Source organism: Neoarius graeffei, chromosome 9 (assembly GCF_027579695.1).
Source record: "Neoarius graeffei isolate fNeoGra1 chromosome 9, fNeoGra1.pri, whole genome shotgun sequence".
NCBI lineage: Eukaryota > Metazoa > Chordata > Actinopteri > Siluriformes > Ariidae > Neoarius > Neoarius graeffei.
The window spans coordinates 69,167,722-69,193,786 of NC_083577.1; the positions used below are offsets into that span (position 1 = coordinate 69,167,722).

At 40.7% G+C, this 26,065-nt stretch overlaps 1 protein-coding gene across 3 annotated transcripts in view; it reads right to left on the reverse strand.

Annotated features, from left to right (window-relative positions):
• Positions 1-1,659: 1,659 nt before the first annotated feature.
• raph1a (Ras association (RalGDS/AF-6) and pleckstrin homology domains 1a) overlaps positions 1,660-26,065 on the reverse strand; it is a 172,897-nt gene continuing 148,491 nt past the window's right edge. For all 3 annotated transcript variants that reach the window (XM_060930159.1, XM_060930160.1, XM_060930158.1), the window contains 8 exons: positions 21,957-22,078; positions 19,174-19,239; positions 18,885-19,028; positions 15,335-15,445; positions 9,584-9,682; positions 8,844-8,964; positions 6,393-6,523; positions 1,660-5,192 (listed from right to left, as the gene is read on the reverse strand). In XM_060930159.1, the coding sequence (XP_060786142.1) occupies positions 3,057-5,192; positions 6,393-6,523; positions 8,844-8,964; positions 9,584-9,682; positions 15,335-15,445; positions 18,885-19,028; positions 19,174-19,239; positions 21,957-22,078 (2,930 nt within the window). In that variant the 3' untranslated portion in view covers positions 1,660-3,056. The remainder of the gene's footprint in view (positions 5,193-6,392; positions 6,524-8,843; positions 8,965-9,583; positions 9,683-15,334; positions 15,446-18,884; positions 19,029-19,173; positions 19,240-21,956; positions 22,079-26,065) is intronic.

Consider the following 26,065-nt stretch of genomic DNA (forward strand, 5'->3'; position numbering starts at 1 on the left):
TAGAGTCAGGTGTTTTCAATCAATGGGATGACAATCCGGTGTGAGTGGGCACCCTGTTTTATTTAAAGAACAGGGATCTATCAAAGTCTGATCTTCACAACACGTGTTTGTGGAAGTGCATCACGGCACGAACAAAGGAGATTTCTGAGGACCTCAGAAAAAGCGTTGTTGATGCTCATCAGGCTGGAAAAGGTTATAAAAACCATCTCTAAAGAGTTTGGACTCCACCAATCCATAGTCAGACAGATTGTGTACAAATGGAGGAAATTCAAGACCATTGTTACCCTCCCCAGGAGTGGTTTACTAACAAGGATCACTTCAAGAGCAAGGCGTGTAATAGTCGGCGAGGTCACAAAGGATCCCAGGGAAACTTCTAAGCAACTGAAGGCCTCTCTCACATTAGCCAATGTTCATGAGTCCACCATCAGGAGAACACTGAACAGCAATGGTGTGCATGGCAGGGTTGCAAGGAGAAAGCCACTGCTCTCCAAAAAGAACATTGCTTCTCGTCTGCAGTTTGCTAAAGATCACGTGGACAAGCCAAACAGCTGTTGGAAAAATGTTTTGTGGGCAGATGAGACGAAAATAGAACTTTTTGGTTTAAATGAGAAGCGTTATGTTTGGAGAAAGGAAAACACTGCATTCCAGCATCAGAACCTTATCCCATCTGTGAAACATGGTGGTGGTAGTATCATGGTTTGGGCCTGTTTTGCTGCATCTGGGCCAGGACGGCTTGCCATCATTGATGGAACAATGAATTCTGAATTATACCAGCGAATTCTAAAGGAAAATGTCAGGACATCTGTCCATGAACTGAATCTCAAGAGAAGGTGGGTCAGGCAGCAAGACAACGACCCTAAGCACACAAGTCGTTCTACCAAAGAATGGTTAAAGAAGAATAAAGTTAATGTTTTGGAATAGCCAAGTCAAAGTCCTGACCTTAATCCAATCGAAATGCTGTGGAAGGACCTGAAGCGAGCAGTTCATGTGAGGAAACCCACCAACATCCCAGAGTTGAAGCTGTTCTGTACGGAGGAATGGGCTAAAATTCCTCCAAGCCGGTGTGCAGGACTGATCAACAGTTACCGCAAACGTTTAGTTGCAGTTATTGCTGCACAAGGGGGTCACACCAGATACTGAAAGCAAAGGTTCACATACTTTTGCCACTCACAGATATGTAATATTGGATCATTTTCCTCAATAAATAAATGACCAAGTATCATATTTTAGTCTCATTTGTTTAACTGGGTTCTCTTTATCTACTTTTAAGACTTGTGTGAAAATCTGATGTTTTAGGTCATATTTACGCAGAAATATAGAAAATTCTAAAGGGTTTACAAACTTTCAAGCACCACTATATATTAATAAATTTATTAAAACTGAAAATATCAGTTCTGAAGACTGCATCTCTCTGAATGTGACAGAAACATTCCCCAATAACTTGTATACGCACCCTTTATTTTTTACAAGTCCCTCCAAGCTCTTTTGTGTCTTCATTTTCCACCCAAGAACTACAAACTAAACTGACGTCCGTGTTCATCATGTACGGTCATGAGTGTGAAGTCAGACTCACGAGAAAGTTCTAAAATTCCCACATATTTGTGTCATAAGTACCAAAAGAACAGACACATGGAAGAAAACACCACTGGCACAGCTTACTGCATGATTTACATATTTATATTTTTCAGTTTAAATGTAACATTTACTCCCCTATGCATCTTATCTTGAGCACTCCTGACTTTAACAACCATCATTAGCAATGTGCACTCATGGCTTCAATAGTTTAGTCATTTTCCTTCTTGTTTTAGGCAGCCAAACACCAAAATGGATATTAAATGATGCCAATGAATTGCTGTTGCAACACCATAACATTATGAGATCATAACATCCTATTTCTTTTTCATTCAGTGTGCACCATCTAAAGTGACCACTCAAATCATAAATAAAGTCAGTAAAAAGTGATACTGAATCAGGCTTTGTTATTTACCTTCATTTAAAGAAAAATGCAAGCGCATCACCGCTAGATCAACCGCTGATAGAGATTAGCAATTTGAAACAATACTAGGTTGTGCATGCAAAATGTATTATTTTCTTATATTCTCTGGGAAAGAGAAAACGTGAGACCCAGATATGAGCAGAACTTTGGTTCGGTACTAAAGGCAGGTGTAGTGAGAGGCAATTTCTTCCCGATAGCCACAAAGCTAACATCAGATGTTAAAGTCAGGAAGAGCTGCAGTATGTACAGATAGGCATCAATTTAACCAACAGAGAGACAGAACACATCCAATTCCAAACACAACCAGGCTAAAGAGCGAGTCACAAAAGTAGTGGGTTCTAAGTGTCTGAAAAACTCTGTAAAACAAAGGTCCTATCTTGAACATAAGAACAAGTTCTTCAGAAATTATTTTTATCCAATTCTATAGTAGTAGGTTTGCAACCTTTTATGGACTTAAGGAAAGTTTTCAGATTTGCACATTTAATAGAGGATAACTGAGGAAACACTACCAAGCCTTTGCTTTTTTTTTTTCTGAGACTGGATCAACCAAACCACTCAGACCCGACACACACACACACACACACACACGCCTCTTCATTAATCCTGATTTCTATTCACGTTTAACGCATACAGTCAAGGGTTTAAAAACTAAACTTTAAAATAAGAATATATTTCAGGTATTAAATAATTTTATATAAAAAAGGTAAAAGCTCCCTCCCCACCCCAAAATTCCAAATACATCTTTTAATATACACGTATTATTCCCCTGTCCCCACACAGGAGTCCATGCAGTACCTATTTATAATAATGGCAGAGTTTCTTTTTCTCACTATTTTGTATAACTGCTTACACGTAACTGCAAAGCGGCACAAACACGCAGAGAAGCTTATAGTGTAGGTGACTTGGCTTGCTTTTTCATAGTGTGGTAATAACTTGGGTTAAAATGAGGAATAGTATTCTTAACATAGTCAATCATGTTAATGTTATGGCCTGTGAGCATCTATAGTTTGTACTAGAGAAATGCTGATGATCAGCACACAGCTTCTAGTGCATGCTTCATCTACCACTCTCTGGTCAGTTTGGTGTTTTGGTCCCGTTTGGGTGGTGCTGGCGGTGGACCCCGCCGTAGCGTTGCATAGCCTGAGATATTGGCACTCGTGTAGCCTCCCTTTTTCTGCTGGCCCAGCAGCAGCTCTGGGGGAGGCGGTGGGAGTGCCATGTCGTCCATAGTGGCCACAGGGTCCATCTTGGCTGAGATGCGGGATGAAGTCAAGGAGCTGTGCCTAGACATGGACTTTCTCTTTAAAGTCCTGTTAAGGTCCTCGAGAAAGTTGGGTTGGATGGAGAGGTTACCTTTGGGGGATGTGGGGGGCATCTGAGAGGTAAATGGGGTAAGAGGGATCTGTTGTGGTGGGGGTGAAAGGGCCAAGGGCTCAGGGGTTCCGCTGCTGCGACGCTGCATAGTCGGAGGTGGTGTTTTTCTCAAGGAGCTTTGCTTCCTTGCTGAAGTGTTGGAGAAAAGCTGTGGCTGGGGGTTTACTACAGCCACTTTGGGAGCTCCAGTATGCAACTCCATAGGTGGTGGAGGAGGCAGGAGCTCAGAGTCTGGAGGTGGAGGGGGGAAGTCACAATCAGGAGGAGGAGACGGAAAGTCCGAGTTGGGCTGACGAGACTGACTGGGTTTCCCCTGTAGAGCCAGTGGGAGGTTTGCCAAGTTGAGCTTGCCTGGTTTCATTGATGCTCGGAAACTGACTGGGGAGTCTTTGGATGGTGAGCCAGTTGTAGAAGATGGAGTGGAGAATGAACTGGGGGAAGACTGGCTGGGCTGAGCAAACATGCTCACCAGGTCTTCCACTTTTTTTGGCTCCTGGTACTCAGCAGAGGTGTTAGACTTTATGCTAGAGTTTCGCTGTGGGGTTGGAGGAGGCCTCTTAACTGATGAACTGTTTGAAAGGTTCGAGGAAGTGGAAGGGGATTTCTTCATGGGTGACCCCATTTTGGAAGGAGGAGGACTTGGATCAGGAGGTAAAGGTGGGGGTGGAGGAAAGTCTAGGCTACTTTCAGGTGGAGGTGGGGGGAACTCAGGAGACTGGGGCTGCACCTGCCCTCCTAGCTGCCATTTGGGCTTGGTTTTCACCACTGGAGGAGACACGGGACTTTTAGAACCATCTAGAGTTCCAGGAAACTGATTTGCAATCTGTTTGACCAGAGATGATGTTGGGGAGATGGCAGTAGATAAAGGTGGTGCTTTTGAGGGGAAACTGTGCTGTTTGGGCAAGGTAGGTGGAGGCTGGTTGGGGCTCTGGCTACCAGAGAAACTCTGCTGCTTCTTCATGGAGGTGGGTGGTGTTGGGGACAGAGGTGGACCTACAGGGGAGACAGGAGACATGCCATGTCCAGATGGTTTGGGTGCTGTCTGGGGAGGAAAACCTCCAGTAAATGTTTTAGGTGGGGCAAGAGGAGGCATTGTCCCCTGTTGTGGAGGTGGGGGAGAGAAACACACTGGAGGTGGTGGTGGAGGAGGCTCCTCATCTTGGCTGAGAGGAGCAAAGTCGTAGTTCATATGGGGAAATTTCTGAGCCAAGAACTCTTGGAGGCCATTGGTGCTGAGTGGTGGAGGGCACTTAAATTGCTCTGGGGGTGGTGGGGGAGGCAACATGCCATTGCTTTGCATGTGATCCAAGGGAGGAGGTGGTAAGTTTTCTTCCTCAGGAGGTGGAGGAGGGATAAACTCTGGCTGAGGACTTGGAGGGCCGAACTTGAGCACCGCCATGGCCGACCCTGGCATGGGCATTGACAGAGGAGGAGGTGGTGGTGCTGGAGGTGGGATGCTGGGACTTGCCGCTATATTGTTCGCTCCTGGTTTCACAGACTGGGGGGGAGGGGGTGGAGACACTGACTGTTGTTGCATTGCTGCCATTAGAGGGGTCTGTTTGAAGTGATTAGGGGCCTGGGAGATGTTATGAAGCCTTGCAATGGTGCTGTACTTCGTGAACTTGGTGGGTGTGGAATGGCAGGTAGGGTTGGGCAGGGGAGGAGGAGGAGGGGGTGATGGTGGAGAAGGAGAAGACTGAGGTGATATGCTTGGATAGCTTCCATGGGGTAGGACAGATTGGGGCATCTGGGGCAGATGGGGAAGTTGGAGAGGGTAAGAAGCTCGACTCGGTTGTGCAGGTGGAGGTACATCCATTCTCATCTGTGGAAGAAAGGAAAGAGTCAAGAGATTAAAATCATTACTTACATTATCCATGTACAGCTAAACTCAATACGCATACAGACGTTAACAGATCCGTTTAGAAGAAATAGGTAGGGAACGAAGTAACGGGTATAAAAATAGCAATAAGACAACAATTATTGACATGGCATGAATGAGGGAGTGACTTCATTCTATAAATCACATGTGCTTGGCTGAGATCAGCATGGCTGGACCTGTACATTTTGAATAACAAAAATGTCTTACTTCTCTTTGTGATTAACAAATATTAAGTACTTACAGAACTCTTAGTGTTGATTATTACCTTCGAGTTTACCTCTCTGAAGCACAATCCCATTCTTGCAAGCACACGTAATTCTTTGTTAATACAATACAGTGCACTCAAGCTACACTTTACTGCATTAATCCTACAATATTACACTAGTGCTTTGTGGGAAAACTAAAAGTTAACACAAGCCACTAACACCAGTCTCTCACACCACATCCTGATTAGGCTGCATTCACCAAAAACACACAAGGAGTAAACAGCTAGAGCACTAACAGAGTGGTTAGTGGCCTCCAAGTTATGTTAAGATAAGAGAATACACTAGTGTTATGATGGCTTTCACACCCTAACCTCAATCCCCACCAGTGCATAAGGGTATGGCCTTGTGAGACTTGAATTTTGCACCCTAAGAGAGGAGAGGAGCACAGAAAATCAGCAGTCACCAGTCACAATGCACTGGCCTACGTGCATTTGACGTGCCAGTATATCACACCAGCTCATAAGACTGATGAGCATACTAATCTCTGACTTCTGAAAGCTGCTTCATCTGAACACAATACAAATATGGATGTGATCAGAAGCAGCAGAGCTAATTACTGCAATTGAACTGAGAAGCAGCTCATTATACAACAAGGATCTGACCGTGAACTCTGACAATGTTTCAACACTGCACTCGTTCACAAAACGTACAGACGGTAGCTTCTTTCAAGCATCATGTAACAAACCTGACTAAGGTTAATGGAACATTCTATATTAATCAGAGTGCAAGTGTTAAGCTGATACTATAATAATATTAGATAATAAGGCCACGATCAAAGAATTTTTCCACAGGACAGAATCAGGATGAGACAGACTAGATGGAAGACGAGAGCAGATGAAGAGGGTAAAACAGCTCATGATGACATGTTTTAGGGCACCTTGGATTCCTCTGCCTGGTTGCCTCTCTTCCAGGCCTCAGAGAAGATGGAGCTGACCACACTCTGAGAGCGAACATGTCCAGAGGAAGTGGTCTCTGACACGCCACTGTCCGAATAGTTGGACTGGGATTCTGGAAATAAATAAATAAATAAATAAATAAATAAATGAGATTCAGTGTGGACTAATGGTGTGCATCAGGACTAGGATCACGTGGGACCAAACAAAACATCGCAGGAGGGAGCAAAGTGTTCCAGCTTGCAGGACAAAGAAAAAAACATACTGATTAACACGCGGTGTGGTGCAATTGGACTTCACGGATTCATTGATTATATTGTTCACTCATCTTCAGTAACAACTTTATCCTTGTCAGGGTAGCTGTGGTTTAAATCACATATATATTTTGTGAAATGGTACCAACTAAGTGTATTAGAAAATATAACAGGTCAGGTCAGGACAAAAACTGTGTGGGATTGGTCAAGCGCACACATATCTTGTGTGACTCACCTCTGGGCCACAGAGACTTAAATTTCGTAAGTTCATGAGACACTGCATTACATTACAAGCATTGAGCAGATTCTCTTATCCAGAACGACGTACAACATACCCAGAGCAGCCTGGGGAGTAGCGGGGGGGTTAGGTGCCTTGCTCAAGGGCACTTCAGCCATTCCTGCTGGTCCAGAGAATCAAACCGGCAACGTTTTGGTCCCAAAGCTGTGTATGTACAAGACACTCAGTGCGTTTACATGCACATCCAAATCGAGCTACTGTCGGTAATCGAGCTAAGGGTCCCAGCAGGGGTGCCAGAGAAATCCAATCCTACATGCACACAAGGAAATCGAGCTATTGTGTGAGGTACATTGTGCACCCGAGCCACAGGTGGCGCTACACGCCCCATCGTGTTGGCACACTTCCGGTTGTTGTCATGAAGAAGAGGAGTGATTTCCACTTTACATTCACACCACATGTCATTGCCACCTGTTGGCTACAAACTGTCCTGCGCAGACCACTGTTTTGTAAGACAACTTATTTTTGCACAATTGTATATTTTTCTAATGTCCATTTTTTGCTTACAATTTAACTTATGTCTTAATAAATACACAAAAAGTTCAATTGTTTTTGTTTTTTGTCTCCTTGTTCCTCCTGACCTCTTCTGCTGCTCGCTACTACTACTGTTGTCATGCCGACCAAGGCTGTTGTGTTTCCCGCTTGTGGTCTCGTCACTCATCACTTCCGGAAGGGAAGTAAGTAGCTTGACTACGTAGCTCGATAGGGTTTACATGCACCAAGTAGCTCGGCTACAATCGCATAATCTAGGTCGCGTAGCTCGATTACGAGAAATCCAGTTCGGTTCGATTTCAGCCGTGCTAAGGTGTTTCCATGGCATTTAGAACTTCGATTTCAGTCGAGCTATGGCAGAAATTCGATTTTCTCTATGTGCATGTAAACGCACTGAGTATGTCCTCATACATGGATACTGGATGAGAGTACTGTATTCTCTCCTTTTTACTTTTACCCTTTTTAACTGTATCTGCTCTTTTTACTACTTCCTTTTCTACGACACTGTTTAAAGATAGACTGCCTTTCAGATTTTTCAAGTGTAGGTCATAAAAAGAATTTTCCCCCGACACCCAGTTATTTTTGTTTAGTGGACCGAAAGCTACTGAATTCGAATCACAGATTTCCAATTTTATTAGTTTTTTTTTAAAATAGAACAATTAATGAATTTAGCACCACGTGACCCTAAATTCTCCACTATTTTTTCCTGCTTGACTACGTCATGCATCACGTGGTGGGCTTTCCCCATTTGTGCAAGGCATTGTGGGATACAAATTTGAAACAGGAGAGAAAAATGGAGGACGCGAGTGTGCGAATGAAATGTGAAAGGCCGACTACAGTAACAGAAAGCGAGAATAAAAGACGTTATGTTGCGAAGGAAAGGAAACGCAGGACCAAACTAAGAAATATCGGCGGTCAGCGAGCACCTCGGTGTGATCAGCTGTTCGTTTAGCAACAGAATGATGTAACCGTCAGTGCACCGTCAAAGGTAAACCTGTAGATGGCAGTAATGCAACATTGTGGATGCCAGCTGCCGTAAAACGCAAAAGACGACGATGTGCAAACCGGACTTCCTCTGTCTGCTTGACTGCGCAAAGCGAGTGATTTCATGCACATTATTTGCTTCGGAAATAATCCCCTCAAATTAAATAACTTCCAGCTACAGAATGGCCTGTTTTTTGTTTAGTTAGATATGACAGAAATAAACATGCATCACAATGACCAAATTTCAGAGGGAACTAAATTTCACCGGTTTTATGAAATCGAAAGGCCGTCTAGCTTTAATTTATCAGTTTTACAAGGGGGAAATTCAAACTGCACAAAAGAACAAAGTACTGTTCTCAGGAATTTAATTCCATTGTGACCTCAAATCACCTGCCACAATCCGGGCTCACCTGGCAGACTGGATGAGCTGGAACCGGATTTCATGCTGGAGCTAGAGAGAGATGACCAGTCATGGGCTGCTTCAGTGCGCTTCATAGCTTCCTGGTAGTTGAAATACAGCTGCTTTCCATACTACAGAAAACCACACAGGCCATGTCAGATACTTGTACCAAAAGTAAACTACACTACCGTTCAAAAGTTTGGGGTCACTTTGAAATGTCCTTATTTTTGAAAGAAAAGCACTGTTCTTTTCAATGAAGATCACTTTAAACTAATCAGAAATGCACTCTATACATTGCTAATGTGGTAAATGACTATTCTAGCTGCAAATGTGTGGTTTTTGGTGCAATATCTCCATAGGTGTATAGAGGCCCATTTCCAGCAACTCTCACTCCAGTGTTCTAATGGTACAATGTGTTTGCTCATTGCCTCAGAAGGCTAATGGATGATTAGAAAACCCTTGTACAATCATGTTAGCACAGCTGAAAACAGTTGAGCTCTTTAGAGAAGCTATAAAACTGACCTTCCTTTGAGCAGATTGAGTTTCTGGAGCATCACATTTGTGGGGTCGATTAAATGCTCAAAATGGCCAGAAAAACGTCTTGACTATATTTTCTATTCATTTTACAACTTATGGTGGGAAATAAAAGTGTGACTTTTCATGGAAAACACAAAATTGTCTGGGTGACCCCAAACTTTTGAACGGTAGTGTACCTCATGTCAATGTCACCATCCATAAACAAGCTGATACCTTGGCAATACGTATTCCATTGACCCACATATGTAGAGTCCTGACATCTTCACAGCACAGGTACTTGATGTACTGAGACTTCTTCTGAATCTGAGGGTGCTGAAAAATAAAACCAGACCATAACGGAACCGATTGGAAAACGCTACCAGCTTTAAATTTGTTCACATCGCTACAGGGGGCAGTACAAATCCATGTTTTTAAAGAGCAGCATTTCTACCCAGTTTTTGGGAAAACATAATATTCACTGACCTATATTAACCTCATCTACAAAAACAAACCGTGACTTTGAAATTAAGCAAAAGAAAACCATAGCCAAATAAAGCCTTGAAAAAGACTTATGGCACCAGAACTACATATTTTAGTATTTTTAAAATGGTTTGGATCACTGTTTTTATTTTAGTTCTCCAGGAGAACTTTAAAAAAAAATCATTTAAACTATTCATTTATTTTATTTCATGGAACATGACATAAAACTCTGGACCCAAAGCCCAAACTTGAGAACACAGTGTACCGGCGTCCTTGTCCATCAATCAACACACATGCACAGAATCGCTTATTACTTATTATGATCCTGCTTCACATCTTAGTGTTAACAGCATACCAACCGTGATCGTATTATTACTAACACCTACTTTATTTATGTATCCTGACAGCTTTTTAGAGCTTGTATGGGCAGGTTTGAATTTTGGCATCTTGGTTCCATAGAGTTTGCAGACTCGCTGAGCCCGCTGTATATTAAGGCGACTGTGTGGGATCAGTTTTTTTATTGCACTTACTTTCATGAGTGATTTAGTTTTGGTACTTCGGTTTGCGCTGGATATTAAAGCTGCACTTTTATAAATGCTTTTTTAAAATACTGTTTATGCAAGCATTTACACCAGCTGAGTTATTGAGTCTGTTTATTATATGTGATGTGTTGAAGAGGAGTACTCAGACTTATACCTAAGGACTGAGTGTACAAGCAGCATACTGTACAACTAATATGAGATCATTTCTTTCTTTATTTTTTGACGACAGTTTTAGATTCTTGCTGCTGTAGCTAATCTTCTCATGTACAACACAGACCAACGTCAGACACATTTTCATGTTTTAATTCTGATTTATTTACACAACCAGGCACACGCTAGATTGAATATTTATTTTAATTGGCTTATAGACATTTTGACAAAGGCTTATTTAGCTTGAGCTCAACCAAGGAACTTTACAAAAAGCCTTCAGGCTGACGCTCCCTCATGAAGCTAGCTGAGAAGATACTAATGGCCCTTTTCCACTACCCTTTTTCAGCTCACTTCAGCTCGCTTCAGCTCACTTCAGCCCGACACGGCTCGCGTTTCAACTATCTAAGAACAGCACGACTCAGCTCGCTTCAGCCCTGCTCAGCCCCCAAAACTCGCATGGTTTTGGAGTGGGGCTGAAGCGAGCCAAACCGAGCTGAGTGAGGCTAGAGGCGTGAGGAGACACTCCCCTGTGCACTGATTGGTGAGGAGGAGTGTCCTCACACGCCCACACACGCCCCGCGAGCATGCTGGGATCTGTAAACACCGTAAACCCGGAAGAATAATAATTACGAATTACGAGAATTATGAAGGCTTATGCGCCTCGCCTCATCTATACGCTCTTGCCAGTATCTGTTGGCGTTGTCGGTGACAACAAGCCACAGCACCAAGACCAGCAACACTAACGGCTCCATGTCCTCCATGTTTATTGTTTACTCTCCGGGTTGTGAGACTACCGCTTAAAAGATCACTGATGTCACTGTTTGCGCCGCCTAACGACATCACCTGACGTCCACCCACTTTCGCTAACTCCACCCAATGTGTCCACCCACTTCCAGCCAGCACAGTTCAGCGTGGTTGTAGTCGAAATGCAACGCCAACAGCCCCGCTCAGCTCGACTCAGCCCAACTCAGCACGGCACGGCTCAGCCCAACTCAGCCGCGTTGGTAGTGGAAAAGTGGCATAAGAGTGCGCAAAGCTTTTAGCCAAGAAAAATTCTTGGTCACTGGATAATAACAGATGTGTTGTTTCATAGTGTTAACGTCTTCATTATTACTCTAAAATAGTAGAAGTTAGTAAAAATGAAGAACATTTCTATCCGTGGGTGTCCAAATCTGGGAGTGTATATTTGTATACATTTTACATGTACTGTATGTATATTTAACAATTATTCCACAAAATTGAGTCATACATGAGCTGATAGCCATGTACGACGAGATTGCGTGGAATAACTGTTTTATTCTGTCCACATTCACTGGAGTTTGAGAAACAGAGCATTTTTATTTTTTGCAAATTCGATAAATAAAAACTTGATACAAAACGTCCGACAAAATAATTTCCGCATAAGCGGACTTCTTAAAAACTTATCGATGGCTGCACAAATTGACTTTAGGTGTTGTTTTTTTGTAGAAAGTGCCATCTTGCTGTTGTGCCAAGGTATAAAATAGCTTTCAATATTTATACAAAGGGGAACTGAAGTCATTTTTAAACTTGCTTTATTTCTTATTTAACGTGTTATTCAATTACGTTTTCGGTTTTAGTAACCTTATATCGTGACTTGATCGTGACTTGTATTGGCAACTAATTGCAATTAAATATTATACTTATCGGCCTATTCGGTTTTTAGCCGTGTTGAATTTAGTTCGTTTGGTCCACGGCAGGCGTCGCTTATCCGCGCGATCTTCACGAGACTTGTGCGAGACTTCGAAACGTGAAGTGTCAGCCAGGTGTCAGTGCCACCATTTTGAAAACTGTTTTCCAAACGAAATGTTGCACAAAAACGAGTTTAAATGACGATTACTGCCTGCTTTTTTCAAACTTTCCTGATTGCTATCAAAACTTCTAGCTTGATTACATCAGCATTCGAAAGAGTGCACGCGCGTCTTTTGACAACGTTGGCAGATGTTGGCCAGTTTGATTTCCGCTGTACGTTTTACTTCCGTCCTACGATGTCTCGCACAGGTCTCAGCGAATCTCATTTACGCCCGTCGCTTTGACATATGGACTGATATATTACAGTGCTCAGCGTAAATGAGTGCACCCCCTTTGAAAAGTAACATTTTAAACAATATCTCAATGAACACAAACAATTTCCAAAATGTTGACAAGACAAAGTTTAATATAACATCTGTTTAACTTGTAACGTGAAAGTAAGGTTAATAATATAACTTAGATTACACATTTTTCAGTTTTACTCAAATTAGGGTGGTGCAAAAATGAGTACGCCCCACAACAAAAACTACTACATCTAGTACTTTGTATGGCCTCCATGATTTTTAATGACAGCACCAAGTCTTCTAGGCATGGAATGAAGAAGTTGGTGACATTTTGCAACATCAATCTTTTTCCATTCTTCAACAATGACCTCTTTTAGTGACTGGATGCTGGATGGAGAGAGATGCTCAACTTGTCTCTTCAGAATTTCCCATAGGTGTTTGATTGGGTTCAGATCAGGAGACGTACTGTACTTGGCCACTGAATCACTTTCACCCTGTTCTTATTCAGAAATCCAACAATGGCCTTAGATGTGTGTTTAGGATCACTGCCATGTTGGAAAAGTGCACGACGACCAAGGGCGTGGAGTGATGGTAGCATCTTCTCTTTCAGTATAGAGCAACGCGTCTGTGAATTCATGACGCCATCAGTGAAATGCAGCTCCCCGACACCAGCAGCACTCATGCAGCCCCACATAAGGACACTGCCACCACCATGTTTCACTGTAGGCACCAGGCATTTTTCTTTGTATTCCTCACCTTTGCGACACCATACAGTTTTGAAGCCATCAGTTCCAAAAACATTTATCTTGGTCTCATCACTCCAGAGTATAGAGACCCAGTAGTCTTCATCTTTGTCAGCATGGGCCCTGGCAAACTCTAGTTGGGCTTTTTTTGTGCCTGGGCTTTAGGAGAGGCTTCTTTCGTGGACGGCATCCATGCATGCCATTCCTCTGCAGTGTACGCCGTATTGTGTTACGGGAAATAGTCACCCCAGTTTGGCTTTCTACTTCTTTAGATAACTGCAGTGAACTTGCATGCCGATTTTCGCTCCTGTCGAGGTGTTAACTTCCGTGGACGACCTGGACGTCTCTGTGAGATGGTTGCAGTTCCATCTTTCTTAAATTTTTGTACCACTTCTGCTGCAGTATTCTGACTGATAATTAAAGCTTTGCTGATCTTCTTGTAGCCTTCACCTTTATGGTGGAAATACATTTTTTGGGGGGGGAATTCTGAAGAGACAAGTTGAGCATCGCTCTCCATCCAGCATCCAGTCACTAAAAGAGGTCGTTGTTGAAGAATGGAAAAAGATTGATGTTGCAAAATGTCACCAACTTGTTCATTCCATGCCTAGAAGACTTGGTGCTGTCATTAAAAATCATGGAGGCCATACAAAGTACTAGATGTAGTAGTTTTTGTTGTGGGGCGTACTCATTTTTGCACCACCCTAATTTGAGTAAAACTGAAAAATGTGTAATCTAAGTTATATTATTAACCTTACTTTCATGTTATAAGTTACAGACGTTATATTAAACTTTGTCTTGTCAACATTTTGGAAATTGTGTGTGTTCATTGAGATATTGTTTAAAATGTTACTTTTCAAAGGGGGTGCACTCATTTACGCTGAGCACTGTACATAGCATATTTCAAACACTCAACTTGCTATAGCAGTGACAAAATAGCTATCAAAAATCTCATCTCATCTCATCATCTCTAGCCGCTTTATCCTGTTCTACAGGGTCGCAGGCAAGCTGGAGCCTATCCCAGCTGACTACGGGCGAAAGGCGGGGTACACCCTGGACAAGTTGCCAGGTCATCACAGGGCTGACACATAGACACAGACAACCATTCACACTCACATTCACACCTACGCTCAATTTAGAGTCACCAGTTAACCTAACCTGCATGTCTTTGGACTGTGGGGGAAACCGGAGCACCCGGAGGAAACCCACGCGGACACGGGGAGAACATGCAAACTCCGCACAGAAAGGCCCTCGCCGACCACGGGGCTCGAACCCGGACCTTCTTGCTGTGAGGTGACAGCGCTAACCACTACACCACCGTGCCACTCGCTATCAAAAATGCATTCCTATATTTAATAAAATGAGAAATAGAATTTTGATTAAAAAAATTTGCCTTCCTTGAATGTTCTTCCTTGGACATTTCAGTTCTGTAATTTTCAAACTTCTTTGATCTTTTGAACAAGTCTTTAAAAAAAAAAAAAAAAAAAACCAACAACAAATTTTAATGTTTAAAGATGAAGAATGTAAACAAACCAGTGAAATGACAATAGCAATTTATGAAAAATGAGAATTCTTGGGGGGGAAAAATATATATATATATATATATATATATATATATATATATATATATATATGTTCTTACTATCAAATACTTTTATTCCATATTTTGTTGCTTGTTTGTATTTTTTGGGGTTTTGTTTTCAAGTTTTTATTTCATCCTCAGTTGGTTCAGCAACACCTTCCATCATTTTGTTTTTCTCTATTCACGGTATATGAGCTGATAGCCTAGTAGTAGAGTAGCCAATCAGAGCATGCGATTGCTTATATCCAGTGAATGTGGATAGAACAAATGAATTTATACATCTTAAAAATTTATACGTCTGCTAAATGCTTGTAGTGTAATGTCATGAAATACACACAACAATAAGCAGTAAGAACCTGCCCTGTTGTTAGGTTTAGTCATGTGACAGTGTGTATGACAGAAAGCACTCTCGGTGTATTGCAACACTGATTTTGTACCTTGAGGGCCATGCAGTAGTCAGTGGGAGCCTTGTACTTGCTACGGTAATCACGCCCCAGATACACGTTCACGTGATCCAGCTGCAGGAAGCATGCCAGGTCTCGAGAAGTCTGTAGTGGATGACATGGAAGGAGATGTACAGAGAACTTTAACAAGCTGCAAAAGCTCTAACCAGTTGAACAAGTTGCAACGTAACTGAGCTTTAAATGGCAAATAGATATTCTTACAATAAGTTATTGTTCACCCAGAACAGGGATTTCTACACAAGAGTGTAGGTGATCCTTTTAGATTTCAGGAACCACTGTACAGTTTAGATTACTGAATGTATAAATGTACTGAAATTATAATATACATAGTAGGGATGTTAACCGATGACCGTTTGACCGAATCAATGTCAACCGGTTAATTTTTTTTTTGGTTGTCGGTTTAAAAAAAATAATAAAAATAAATAAATCATTTTGAAGCTGCCGATTTTGGAGCGGAGAGCCTGGAATTCTGTGTTGTAAACGCTTGGGGCATGCCATGCGGTGTAAGGACGACAGCTGACAAATCAGAAACACCCATTCAGTCATGTCCCGCCCTCCCGCCCCAGTTGAAGACAGCTGCCACTCGGCGAAAGAAAAGTCTCAGTGTTGGATTACATTTTACTACGATGTTAACCAGGTACGTAACATCAAGGAAATTCTTGACTATCAAAGAAACAAGAACACGGCGCATGAATGAAGTCGATGGTTGATTAGTCTGGTGAATATTAATGTCAACGTAATAATAATACACAAGATCTGAACTAAAACCTGGTTACTCACTGATGTTACTTAGCATCAGACAGTTGCTATATTAGCTTAGCGGCTAATCAGCTCAGCTCCAGCTATCCCATTCCCAATGGCTGTCCACAATTAGCAGCCATGTAACCGTAATATCAGTAGCTGGAAAACAATTGCAGTATGAGGTCTCTGTGGCTCACTTCGAAGAAAAGTGCCTAGTCCGTAGCAGTATGCTTCAGAGCAACTTCAATACCATGCAGTAATGGCGTGTTGATATTGGTAACGGCGTTATAACAATTGTAGCTAATTAATTAGATTACCCGGCGTTATAACAGCCTTTATTTTAACGCCGTTATTCCCATCACTGAATGTTATGTACTTCTTCTAGCACTTGACTTTATTTTCAACGCCATCATGGCCAACTGAAACTGTCTCTAAGCTGGAGCCATTTGTCCTCCGCTCCAATACAAACCCCTCGACATCAGTGCCGCGTTTGACTAAATGTTTCACGCTGTAGAAAAGGTAATGTGAGTGGAGGGCAGCGACTGGGACTGAATGTACGGATGCTCGCGGTTAGATTTAGAATAGATTCTAATAATTCCAATTCTAGAATTTTAAACTCATAGGTTAACCGACTTTAACCGGCTAATGAGACTCGGTGGTCGGTCAAGATTTTTTTTTTTAGTTTTCGCCATCCCCAATACATAGGTTTTGCTCCAAATCAGAACTGGGGGGATTTAATATTATTAGGTGTGGGTTAACATGGAGTTAGAGCAAATCTTCAACAGCTGTTGAGTCAAAAAAAAATGATCTGATTTCTGTTTGCTTGTAAATAGAATGCATTGTACACCTATCCATACTCTATCTATACTCAAATCTACTGCGGAATTATTGGCATGCTTTACGAAAAAGCTAATATATTAAAAAGAAAGCAAGAACGTGCAATGAGTGATACAGTGCTTTGAAATAGTATTTGCCCCTTTTCGTTTTCCATATTATTGCTTATTTGCCACAAAATATAATATTAGACAAAGGGAGTCTGAGAAAATAATTCTTTAAAACTCTTTGAATGTATTTTAAAAAATACTTAAATCTAGACGGCCTTTCGAGTTCATAAAATTGGTGAAATTTAGTTCCCTCTGAAAGGTGGTCATTGTGGTATGTTTATTTCTGTAATATCTCAAAAAAAAAACCCAGGCTATTCTGCGGCTGTAAAGTTATTTAATTTGAGGGGATTATTTCCTTAGCAAATAATGTGCATGAAATTGTTTGCTTTGCACGGTCAAGCAGACAGAGGAAGTCCGTGTGCCCATGCACAGGTTTACCTCCTTCTTTTGGGTTTTCCGTCATGCAGCACCCAGTGTTGCATTACTGCCATCTACAGGTTTACCTTTGACCCGTACACTGACAGTTACATCATTCTGTCGCTAAACGAACACCTGATCACACCGAGGTGCTCGCTGACCGCTGATATTTATTAGTTTGGTCCTGCGTTTCCTTTCCTTCGCAACGTCTTTTCTTCTCGCTTTCGGTTACTGTAGTCGGTCTTTCACATTTCATTCGCACACTCACGTCCTCCATTTTTCTCTCCTGTTTCAAATTCGTATCCTACAATGCTTTGCGTGAATGGGGAAAGCCCACCACATGATGCAGTATCTTGAATTGGGTCATGGTGAAGCAGGAAAAAACAGCAGAGAATTTAGGGCCATGTGGCCCTAAATTCATTAATTGTTCTATTTAAAAAAACTGATAAAATTAAAAAAAAGTCTGTGATTTGAATTCAGTAACTTTTGGTCCACTAAACAAAAATAATTGGGCGTCAGGGAAAATTCTTTTTATGACCTAGACTTGAAAAATCTGAAAGGCAGTCTACCTTTAGACATTTCCTTTTCTTAGCAGTGGGTGTGAAATCTCATGAATGCCATTTCAGCTGAGTCTCCCTGAACTTTTATTCCCTCACTTTTTCTGGAATTTCCTTCAATTGTGCCATAATGAGCTCAAATAAATTTTGTACAGCAAGAAATTCTGTCTGTCTGTGTTCACCAAGCTGAAGCTGATCATCAATTCGATTTGGTTATTTGGTGAATCAAATACACTGGTGATATTGATATTGGATAACTTTCCGGAGATGCCTCAAAAAAAATTAAATAATAACCAGATTTGGATTCAGTTATGTTCCTTTTGTCTAAAATGAGATTTTATTTTATCTTAAGATCTGAAACCAGACAGTGACAAATAAGCAATAACAGTAGAAACCAGTAAGGGGGGGGGGGATACTTTTTCACAGCACGGTATTTTGAGCATAAAGGGACACTGTATAGTTTTAGAAAGAATAAGGTAAAGGAAAAGCTCAGTTATTCCCTCCAGGGGAAGGTCTAAGGTGGCGAGAATATACATTTTTCTTGATTGTTGATGAAGATGGAAAGGATTTGTGGTAGATCCGCCAAAAAAGTCAATTGGACAATAGACCTCAGTCATCAAAGCCCCACCCCATTATTAAATATTTGTTTTTCTTCTAGTGATGCTGCTTCAGCTTTTCACTGTCAGAGCATTTAAAAGCACACAGTGTAACCCTTTACTCACAGTGGAATCAGTATGAATAAATAAAGCCTGAATAACAGCTTTGTGTCAGTACATCAGAGAGAGAGAGAGAGAGACAGAGAGAGTGCGTGTGTGTGTGTATATATACATGCACATGTTGTGAGGGGCTGCGTGATAGATGGCACAGAGAGAAGGACAGATGGAAAAATAAAGAGCAAAGAAAAAGAGCTGAGCGAGAACTGACCTTGGCTTTGCCCTTTGGCACGTAGTATAGTCCAGAGGCTCGTAAAAGGAAATACCGCTTCTTCCAGGACTTCTTACCATCCTCTTTGAGCCAGAGCACTCCCTCCATCTCAGGCACACTGATTGAGCTTCCACAAAAACACTCCTGCAGACCCACAGAAAAACACACGCACTTTCATTTACATCATCCACAACACTGACCTATGACTGATCTAACTCAACGTGTCTTCACGAGACACAAAGGATGGATTTGGGGGCTCAGAACTAAATAACTTTACATTATCCCTCACCTCCAGCAGAGCTTCTTTATTCCTGTCAGTCATCTCGCATGTCTCCTTCCGGCCCAGCAAATAATTCTGACAAAGCAGAAAAGGTTAAATCAGGTCAACATCTAAAATTAGCAAAGTGACATTTCCATATTGTTCCACTACTGGAAAGAAGAAGAAGAAAAAAAAAAAAAGCATTCCAGATTTTTTTTTTTTAACCTCAGGAAGCCAAAAGTCAAATGCTGGAAATACGTGGAAAAAAAAAAAAAAGGCCGCAAGCCTGACAGAGCAACATAGAACCTGACGAGGAGCCAGATAAGACCGTCTGACCTCATACAGCCTCTAAGAACGGGTGGGTCCTTTGAGCTCGAAGCCAGACTCCAACTCCCTCACTACACATTTACACCACGCTGACACTAGGTGACTTCTATCCACCACAATGAAATGCTTTAATAATTACACTCTGGTGCAAAAAATAGGCCAAGGTTGTTTCAAGACAAAAAGTGCTGCAGTTCATTTGAAATTAGGACCCACTTCATATTAACACGCATAACACAGCTTCTTCTCGGCCGGTCTCTGGTCTGTGGGAGGTCATTACAAGTGAATGCAACAACACTGACATGCTCATATTGAAAACTACCTTAAGTTAATCCCAAAGACTTCTTCATTAAAAGAAAAGAAAGAAATTTAAAGGAAAAGCTATTCCGTAGAAACCTATGTTGCATGTCTTTCAGTCTTTACTTGTTTATTAACATTTTATTCATTGCTACATTTTAAATACATGGTTTTTAAGCTTGGTCCACTGCTTTTGCCCTCGAGGTTTTAAATAAATAAACATTTTATGTATAATAAGTTATTCTATCCACATTTACTGGATATAAGCAATCTTGCACTCCGATTGGCTACTTTACTACTAGGCTATCAGCTCATATACCAGGAGTAGAGAAAAACAAAATGGTGGAGTGTATTGCTGAACCAACCGAGGATGAAATAACAAGAGTGCTCCGAGAGCACAATATCCCCCGCTGGCAACTATATCTATACTATAAGTGCGTAATACACCCTCATGAAATTGTCGAAGTCCAAATTTGGTAATCAAGGGCCAGAACTCTGGTGAAATGTGACCGAATTGAAAGAAATTGTAATATACGCATTATCGACATATCACACGGCCTTTTGCAAAGTTTTGGAAAATTCCTGCAAAATTTGTGAGAGGAGTTGATTTCAGAAGATAAGCACACCCTCATGAAATTGTCAAAGTACAAGTTTGGTAATCAAGGGCCATAACTATGGTAAAATGCGACTGAATTGAATGAAAGTGCAATGTGTGTATTACCAACATATAACAAAGACTCCTGTCAAGTTTCGTGAAATTCCTCCAAAAATTGTGAGAGGAGGTGATTTCAGAAGGTGAGTACCCTTCCCGGGATGGACGGACATCGCCACGATATAATCCCGCTTTGGGCCTTTCGGTCAGCGGGGGATAAAAACTCTACTCGAACCCCCCCCCCCCAAAAAAAAAAATTATAATAATAATAATAATAATAATTAATAAAAAGCAACAAAATAAGGAATAAAAGTATTTGGTGGTAAGAACATATCTTTTTTTCAAGAATTATTATAGCATTTTTCACAAACTGCTACTGTCATTTCACCGGTTTGTTTACATTCTTCATGTTTAAGCATTAAAAATTTGTTGAATTTTTTTTAGACTGGTTCAAAAGCTCAAAGAAGTTTGAAAATTACATAACTGAAATGTCCAAGGAAGAATTAAATAAATGTCTAAAGCAATTCTATACCTCGGTACAACAGCAAGATGGCAGTTTCTACCCCCCCCCCCCCCCCCCCAACACCAAAGTCAATTTGTGCAGCCATTGATAAGTTTTTAAGAAGTCCAACATTTTGTATGAAGTTTTTATTTATTGAATTTGCAAAAAATAAAATCCTCTGTTTCTCAAAATCCAGTGAATCTGGATAGAATAAAACAGTTATTCCACTCAATCTCGTTGTACATGGCTTATAGCAAACTCAGTGCTACGCACCTCATCGGTCATCAGCTCATGCACGACTCAATTTCATGGAATAATTGTTAATGTTAATATATATATATTTTTTTTTTTTCATTCATTCTCCCCGCTACTCTCAGGCAAAGGCAATGGGCCAAGCTTAAAAACGGTGAAACCCCCCCCAAAAAACCCCAATGTATTTAAATTGTAGCAATGAAAACAGCTCTTCATGTAAAAGCTAACACTTAAATAAGCGTCCCGATATTAGAAAAATAATAATAGACATTACATGAAAGTGTTTCCTCACCAAGTTAATTAATTTTCCGATCTTGCCCAGTCATAACTGAACAATATAAAATATGAGACTTGTTATTTTGTTTTTAGGTAACTTTCTTGCTCCCCACACCTACAGGCTAACATTAACATCAACTCAATATCATTTCATTCCTTAGTTTTGTTTAGCGGCGTGATAGTGATACATAAACATTGCTAGTTAAACGGTTACACTCCAAATGCTTATACAGTAAGCGATCAGGGTTACAGATTTTTACTCTCAGGTTTTAACTCTTCCAATAGAAGAAATGAACGCTCATCTGCCCATCAATGATAAACCAGTATTTTCTGTGGGATTACAAAATAGCACTTTTTTTTCTTTTTACAATACTTCTGGTGGCATCAGCCATGATCTGATATTTGGTTGTATCCATCTCGAATGATGCAGCCTGTGTGAACACTACAGACTCTGTGGTGCTCTTGAACAGAAACAGCTCTTGTGCTAATGTTAAAATCAGCCCCTCTCACCTGCGGGTTCTTGAAGAGCGCGTACTTCTCCATGCGTTCAATGAACATAAGTCTGTTGGTGCTGTCTCTGGTCCAGTTCAGCAGGTTCTCCACCAAGTTCTCATGGTCTTCAAAGATTCGCTCTGGAGAACAGCAGAAATACATAACGAGAAGGAAAGAAAGAGGATCATCAGAATCAGCAGTATGATCAATGCGAACAAGCCGGATTACATAAAAATACTCATTATGCAACAACGTTTTCCTTTAAGAGTATTTGGAGCTAATGTGAGAGAAATCGCACTTGTGTAGCAGTCTGTGACTGTCACACACGAGATCAGAATCTGACAGTGACGTTTATCTGAACTGCAGTAAGCACTCCAGGCGCACACATCTCTCAAGATGACAGCCAAGACCTCGAACTCGTACACACACACACACACGTCGCTCCAATGCCGCTTACACTCCCCACAAACTTACACAACGAACGCTAAACTATAGACAAACTACAAAACCACTGAGAGAAAATGAAAATTAATTCACTGTAAATCCAAAAGCCAAATAAGCTCCTTGATCAGAAATGTTGTTGTGGTCAAGCTGCAGATCAACTAAAAATAGAAAATGAAAAATAGTAAAACCCCAAATCTGAAGGATTACTGCAGGTAATTCATAAGAGCCTTATTTATCGTTTACAATCCTGATCCTACTACTACTACTACTACTACTAATAATAATAATAATAATAATGAGGGTCTCGAAGTTCTGCCTGAACACACACTCAGCAAAACACAGGTTATAACACACAATACCAGCTGGAGAAACTAGGTCAGGCTGACTTATGGCTCGTAAATCTGATAAGAAGAGAATACACTGTAGTTCTTGTGAGAAAATGGAATAAAGTTTCCATAAATCAAAGAGTGTTCAAATCTTAAAAAGAGCAAAATAACAATGAAATTAGCGCTATGAATAATGTATACGGCTCATGGTACACATTCTCCTCAGTTTACAGATATATACCTAAACACAGCAACCTCTAATAACACTCAATTTCTTAACGACCTCAGAGAACGTACTCTGGACCAACACGTCCGAGAACACACCACCACACAGTGAATAATACACCCGTCGACAGAAACAGAGGCAGACAGACAGTGAGAGATAAACTAACTTGAACTGTTAAAAGTCTGAATCACGATGTACAGAGATTTCGAAAATCATCCTCTTAGGAATCCGAACTTAACTTTATACTCAGTGTAAAGGCCGAAACACAATGTGTATAAGTCACAAAAGTGTCCGTCTTTCTGCCATTACCTGAACAAAAACCTTTCAAATTTTTGAACATCAATTTTTTTTAGGTATAAAATAAATAAAAAGTTCAAATATTTACTCTATTTTAAAATTAAATAAATTTTGGCCGGCATCGAGTGGTACATCAGATATATTCCATCCAGCTAGCATGATACTGAACAAGTCGAAGACAAGTAGCTGAATGGAATATATCTGATATACCAGGAAAAAAAGCCAGACAATATTATTATTCATAAACCTTCCTTTCAGGTGTTCAATGCGTCTTTCTCTTCCAAAATTCTCTCAAAATCTTCCGTATTTAACAAAGCAAACCTGGCCGCCATGTTTGTTTACAAATTATCACGGTCGCTCGCTAGCGCGAAAGTTTTACATCTCCGACGTGTGACTTCATGTTGTCTTGACAACCATGCACAGGGGTGCCGCTGGGGGGGGGGAGTTAGGACGATTCTAAGGGCCTGGCACTGACGGGGGGGCCCTGTGAGGGATATTAATATTATTTTAATAGTATTGCCTTGTGTAAGTTTTTGAAATAAAATATTTCATTTCATCTGTTAAAATATGCAAATTATACATGGTTATGATTTGCTATAACATTTTTCTTGAATTATTTATGATATTGTCATTTCACCCCTCCACCCGTTTTACTAATGGTACAGTGTGATTCTGGGCGCGGGATTGGCGCAGTTTAGAGCAGCTGTCAGTTTCTCTCTGCGCGCAACAGGGGTGAACGTTCTGGAAGTTGCTAAGCAGGTGTGATAAATTATGAAGTCCGGATATCACACTGTGTGTGAAAAAAAAAATCACCTTTTTTCATAGGTATCTTTATTGTATAATTAAGTCTAAATGTTTTGCCATTGTTCATGTGTGGATTTGTTGATATTAAGTATTTAACTTTAATATTTTGCACATTAGCTGTGGTCAGAGATATCATTGCTATTGTTCATGTGTGGATTTATTGATACTGTTGCTAAGTATTTAACTTGAATATTTGAACATTTGCTGTGTTTTCTAATAAATGTGTGATGCCTAAAAGAAACCGAAAACACTTAGTGGATTTCTTGCAGTGCACTATGTGATTGTATCAAAAAACTAGTGTAGTTATTCATCAAGGCATACATTTGATCACATACAATAAGTCAATAAATGGAGGAAACAAAGGAATACATTTTGTAATCCTGATTATTGATGATGTTTGCTGGAGGGCTCTGGAGTATCCATAATGTGCATACAGAATGTTATAAATCCATACTGATACAGTGATGCATGCAATTTCTCTCAACACAAACATTTGGACTGAATGAACTCCATAGGCTACTGAGTGGCCTAATAATAGTTGCTCATAAAAGAAAAAAAAAAAAAAAAAAATATATATATATATATATATATATATATATATATATATATCTTCCATATACATCATGGAATGCTCATTTTAAGGCAACAGTCTATTCAGTCTAATTCTGACAGTTCTGCATTTAAAATGTTCATATACCAAATAATTGTATCACCTAAACTTGCTAGGTAGCTGATCACATGCATAGTAAAGTAAAAGTGCCAGCCAAAAACAGACTTCAAATTCAGTTGCTTGAGCTTGAAAATTTTACCGGGGGGGCCCTAAATTGTAATCTTTAATAGGGCCCAAGATTTCTAGCGGCGCCCCTGACCATGCAATATCGTAAACCATATTCAACACTCATTCTCCATTGGGTAGAGTGACGTAATACACGTAGGATAACTATATTGCATGCTATCAAACCAAATGAATGAAACCTGCCAGAAGGGAATAGAACACGTTTTTATTCAATGGAAAAAGTGTCCGGTATGTATAATAATTTTCTATACTGAATTAATAATAATGATGTCATAACTTGGACCTGGTTTTCCCTCTAAAACTCCATCTATCAGTTCAGCTTTGTACATTTATACTGTAGCTCCTATACAGTTTTTATATTTTTGCTCTCAGACACCAAAGTAATCAGTTTTAGCACTGCCATGTTAACAGGTTTAAATCTTATAAGCTGTGTATCACATAATAAAAGACTGTTGATAATGTTTAAATTAGTGCTGTCAAGCGATTAAAATATTTAATCGCGATTAATGTCGCGACTGTCATAGTTAACTCGCGATTAATCGCAATTTAATCGCACATTTTTGTCACATGAAAAACCATTGTAATTCTCTTATCAGCATAAAAACGTGAATGGGCTTGCTTTGTATTGCAAAGCATAACACGTCTTGACACAGCCACTGCAAAGTGAAACCTAAGCCGAACACCGGGGCTAGCAAAAGAACCATGAGTGAAGTGATCTACTGCTTGAGTTAGTCTACAACTCAGAGAGACAGGTTACACAGTGACGGTAGGCTTGACATGCTTGATTATAATATAAAGTACACTATTATATTAAGTTTAAGTTGTTCGTTGATAAATATTGCATTGAATCTGATCTTTACTGTTTCAGCTCACTTAACACATTTTGTACTTTTACACTTTCTGCCTGTTGATGCGTCGCGCTGTCCAATCAGAGGCGGCCAAATTTGCATATTACAGGAAGGATTTCTGGGATAGCATTGAGTTTACAGTTCAGAGGGATCTGGCTTCTTTCGACGCTGTCTTCTTAAAACTGAATAAATATTTTTAAAAAGAGCCAAATGAGCCAGTCTTTTGAACGGCTCTTTTCAAAGAACGGATCACAAAGATGCGGATCCCATCAAAGAGCCGTAAATCCCATCTCTACTAGCGCGCCCTGCCCGCGCTGGTTCTTTGGGGGAGGAGGGCTGAGGACTCTGGCTGTGCGGGGCGTGGCATTACAGTCTAGCTGCTATCG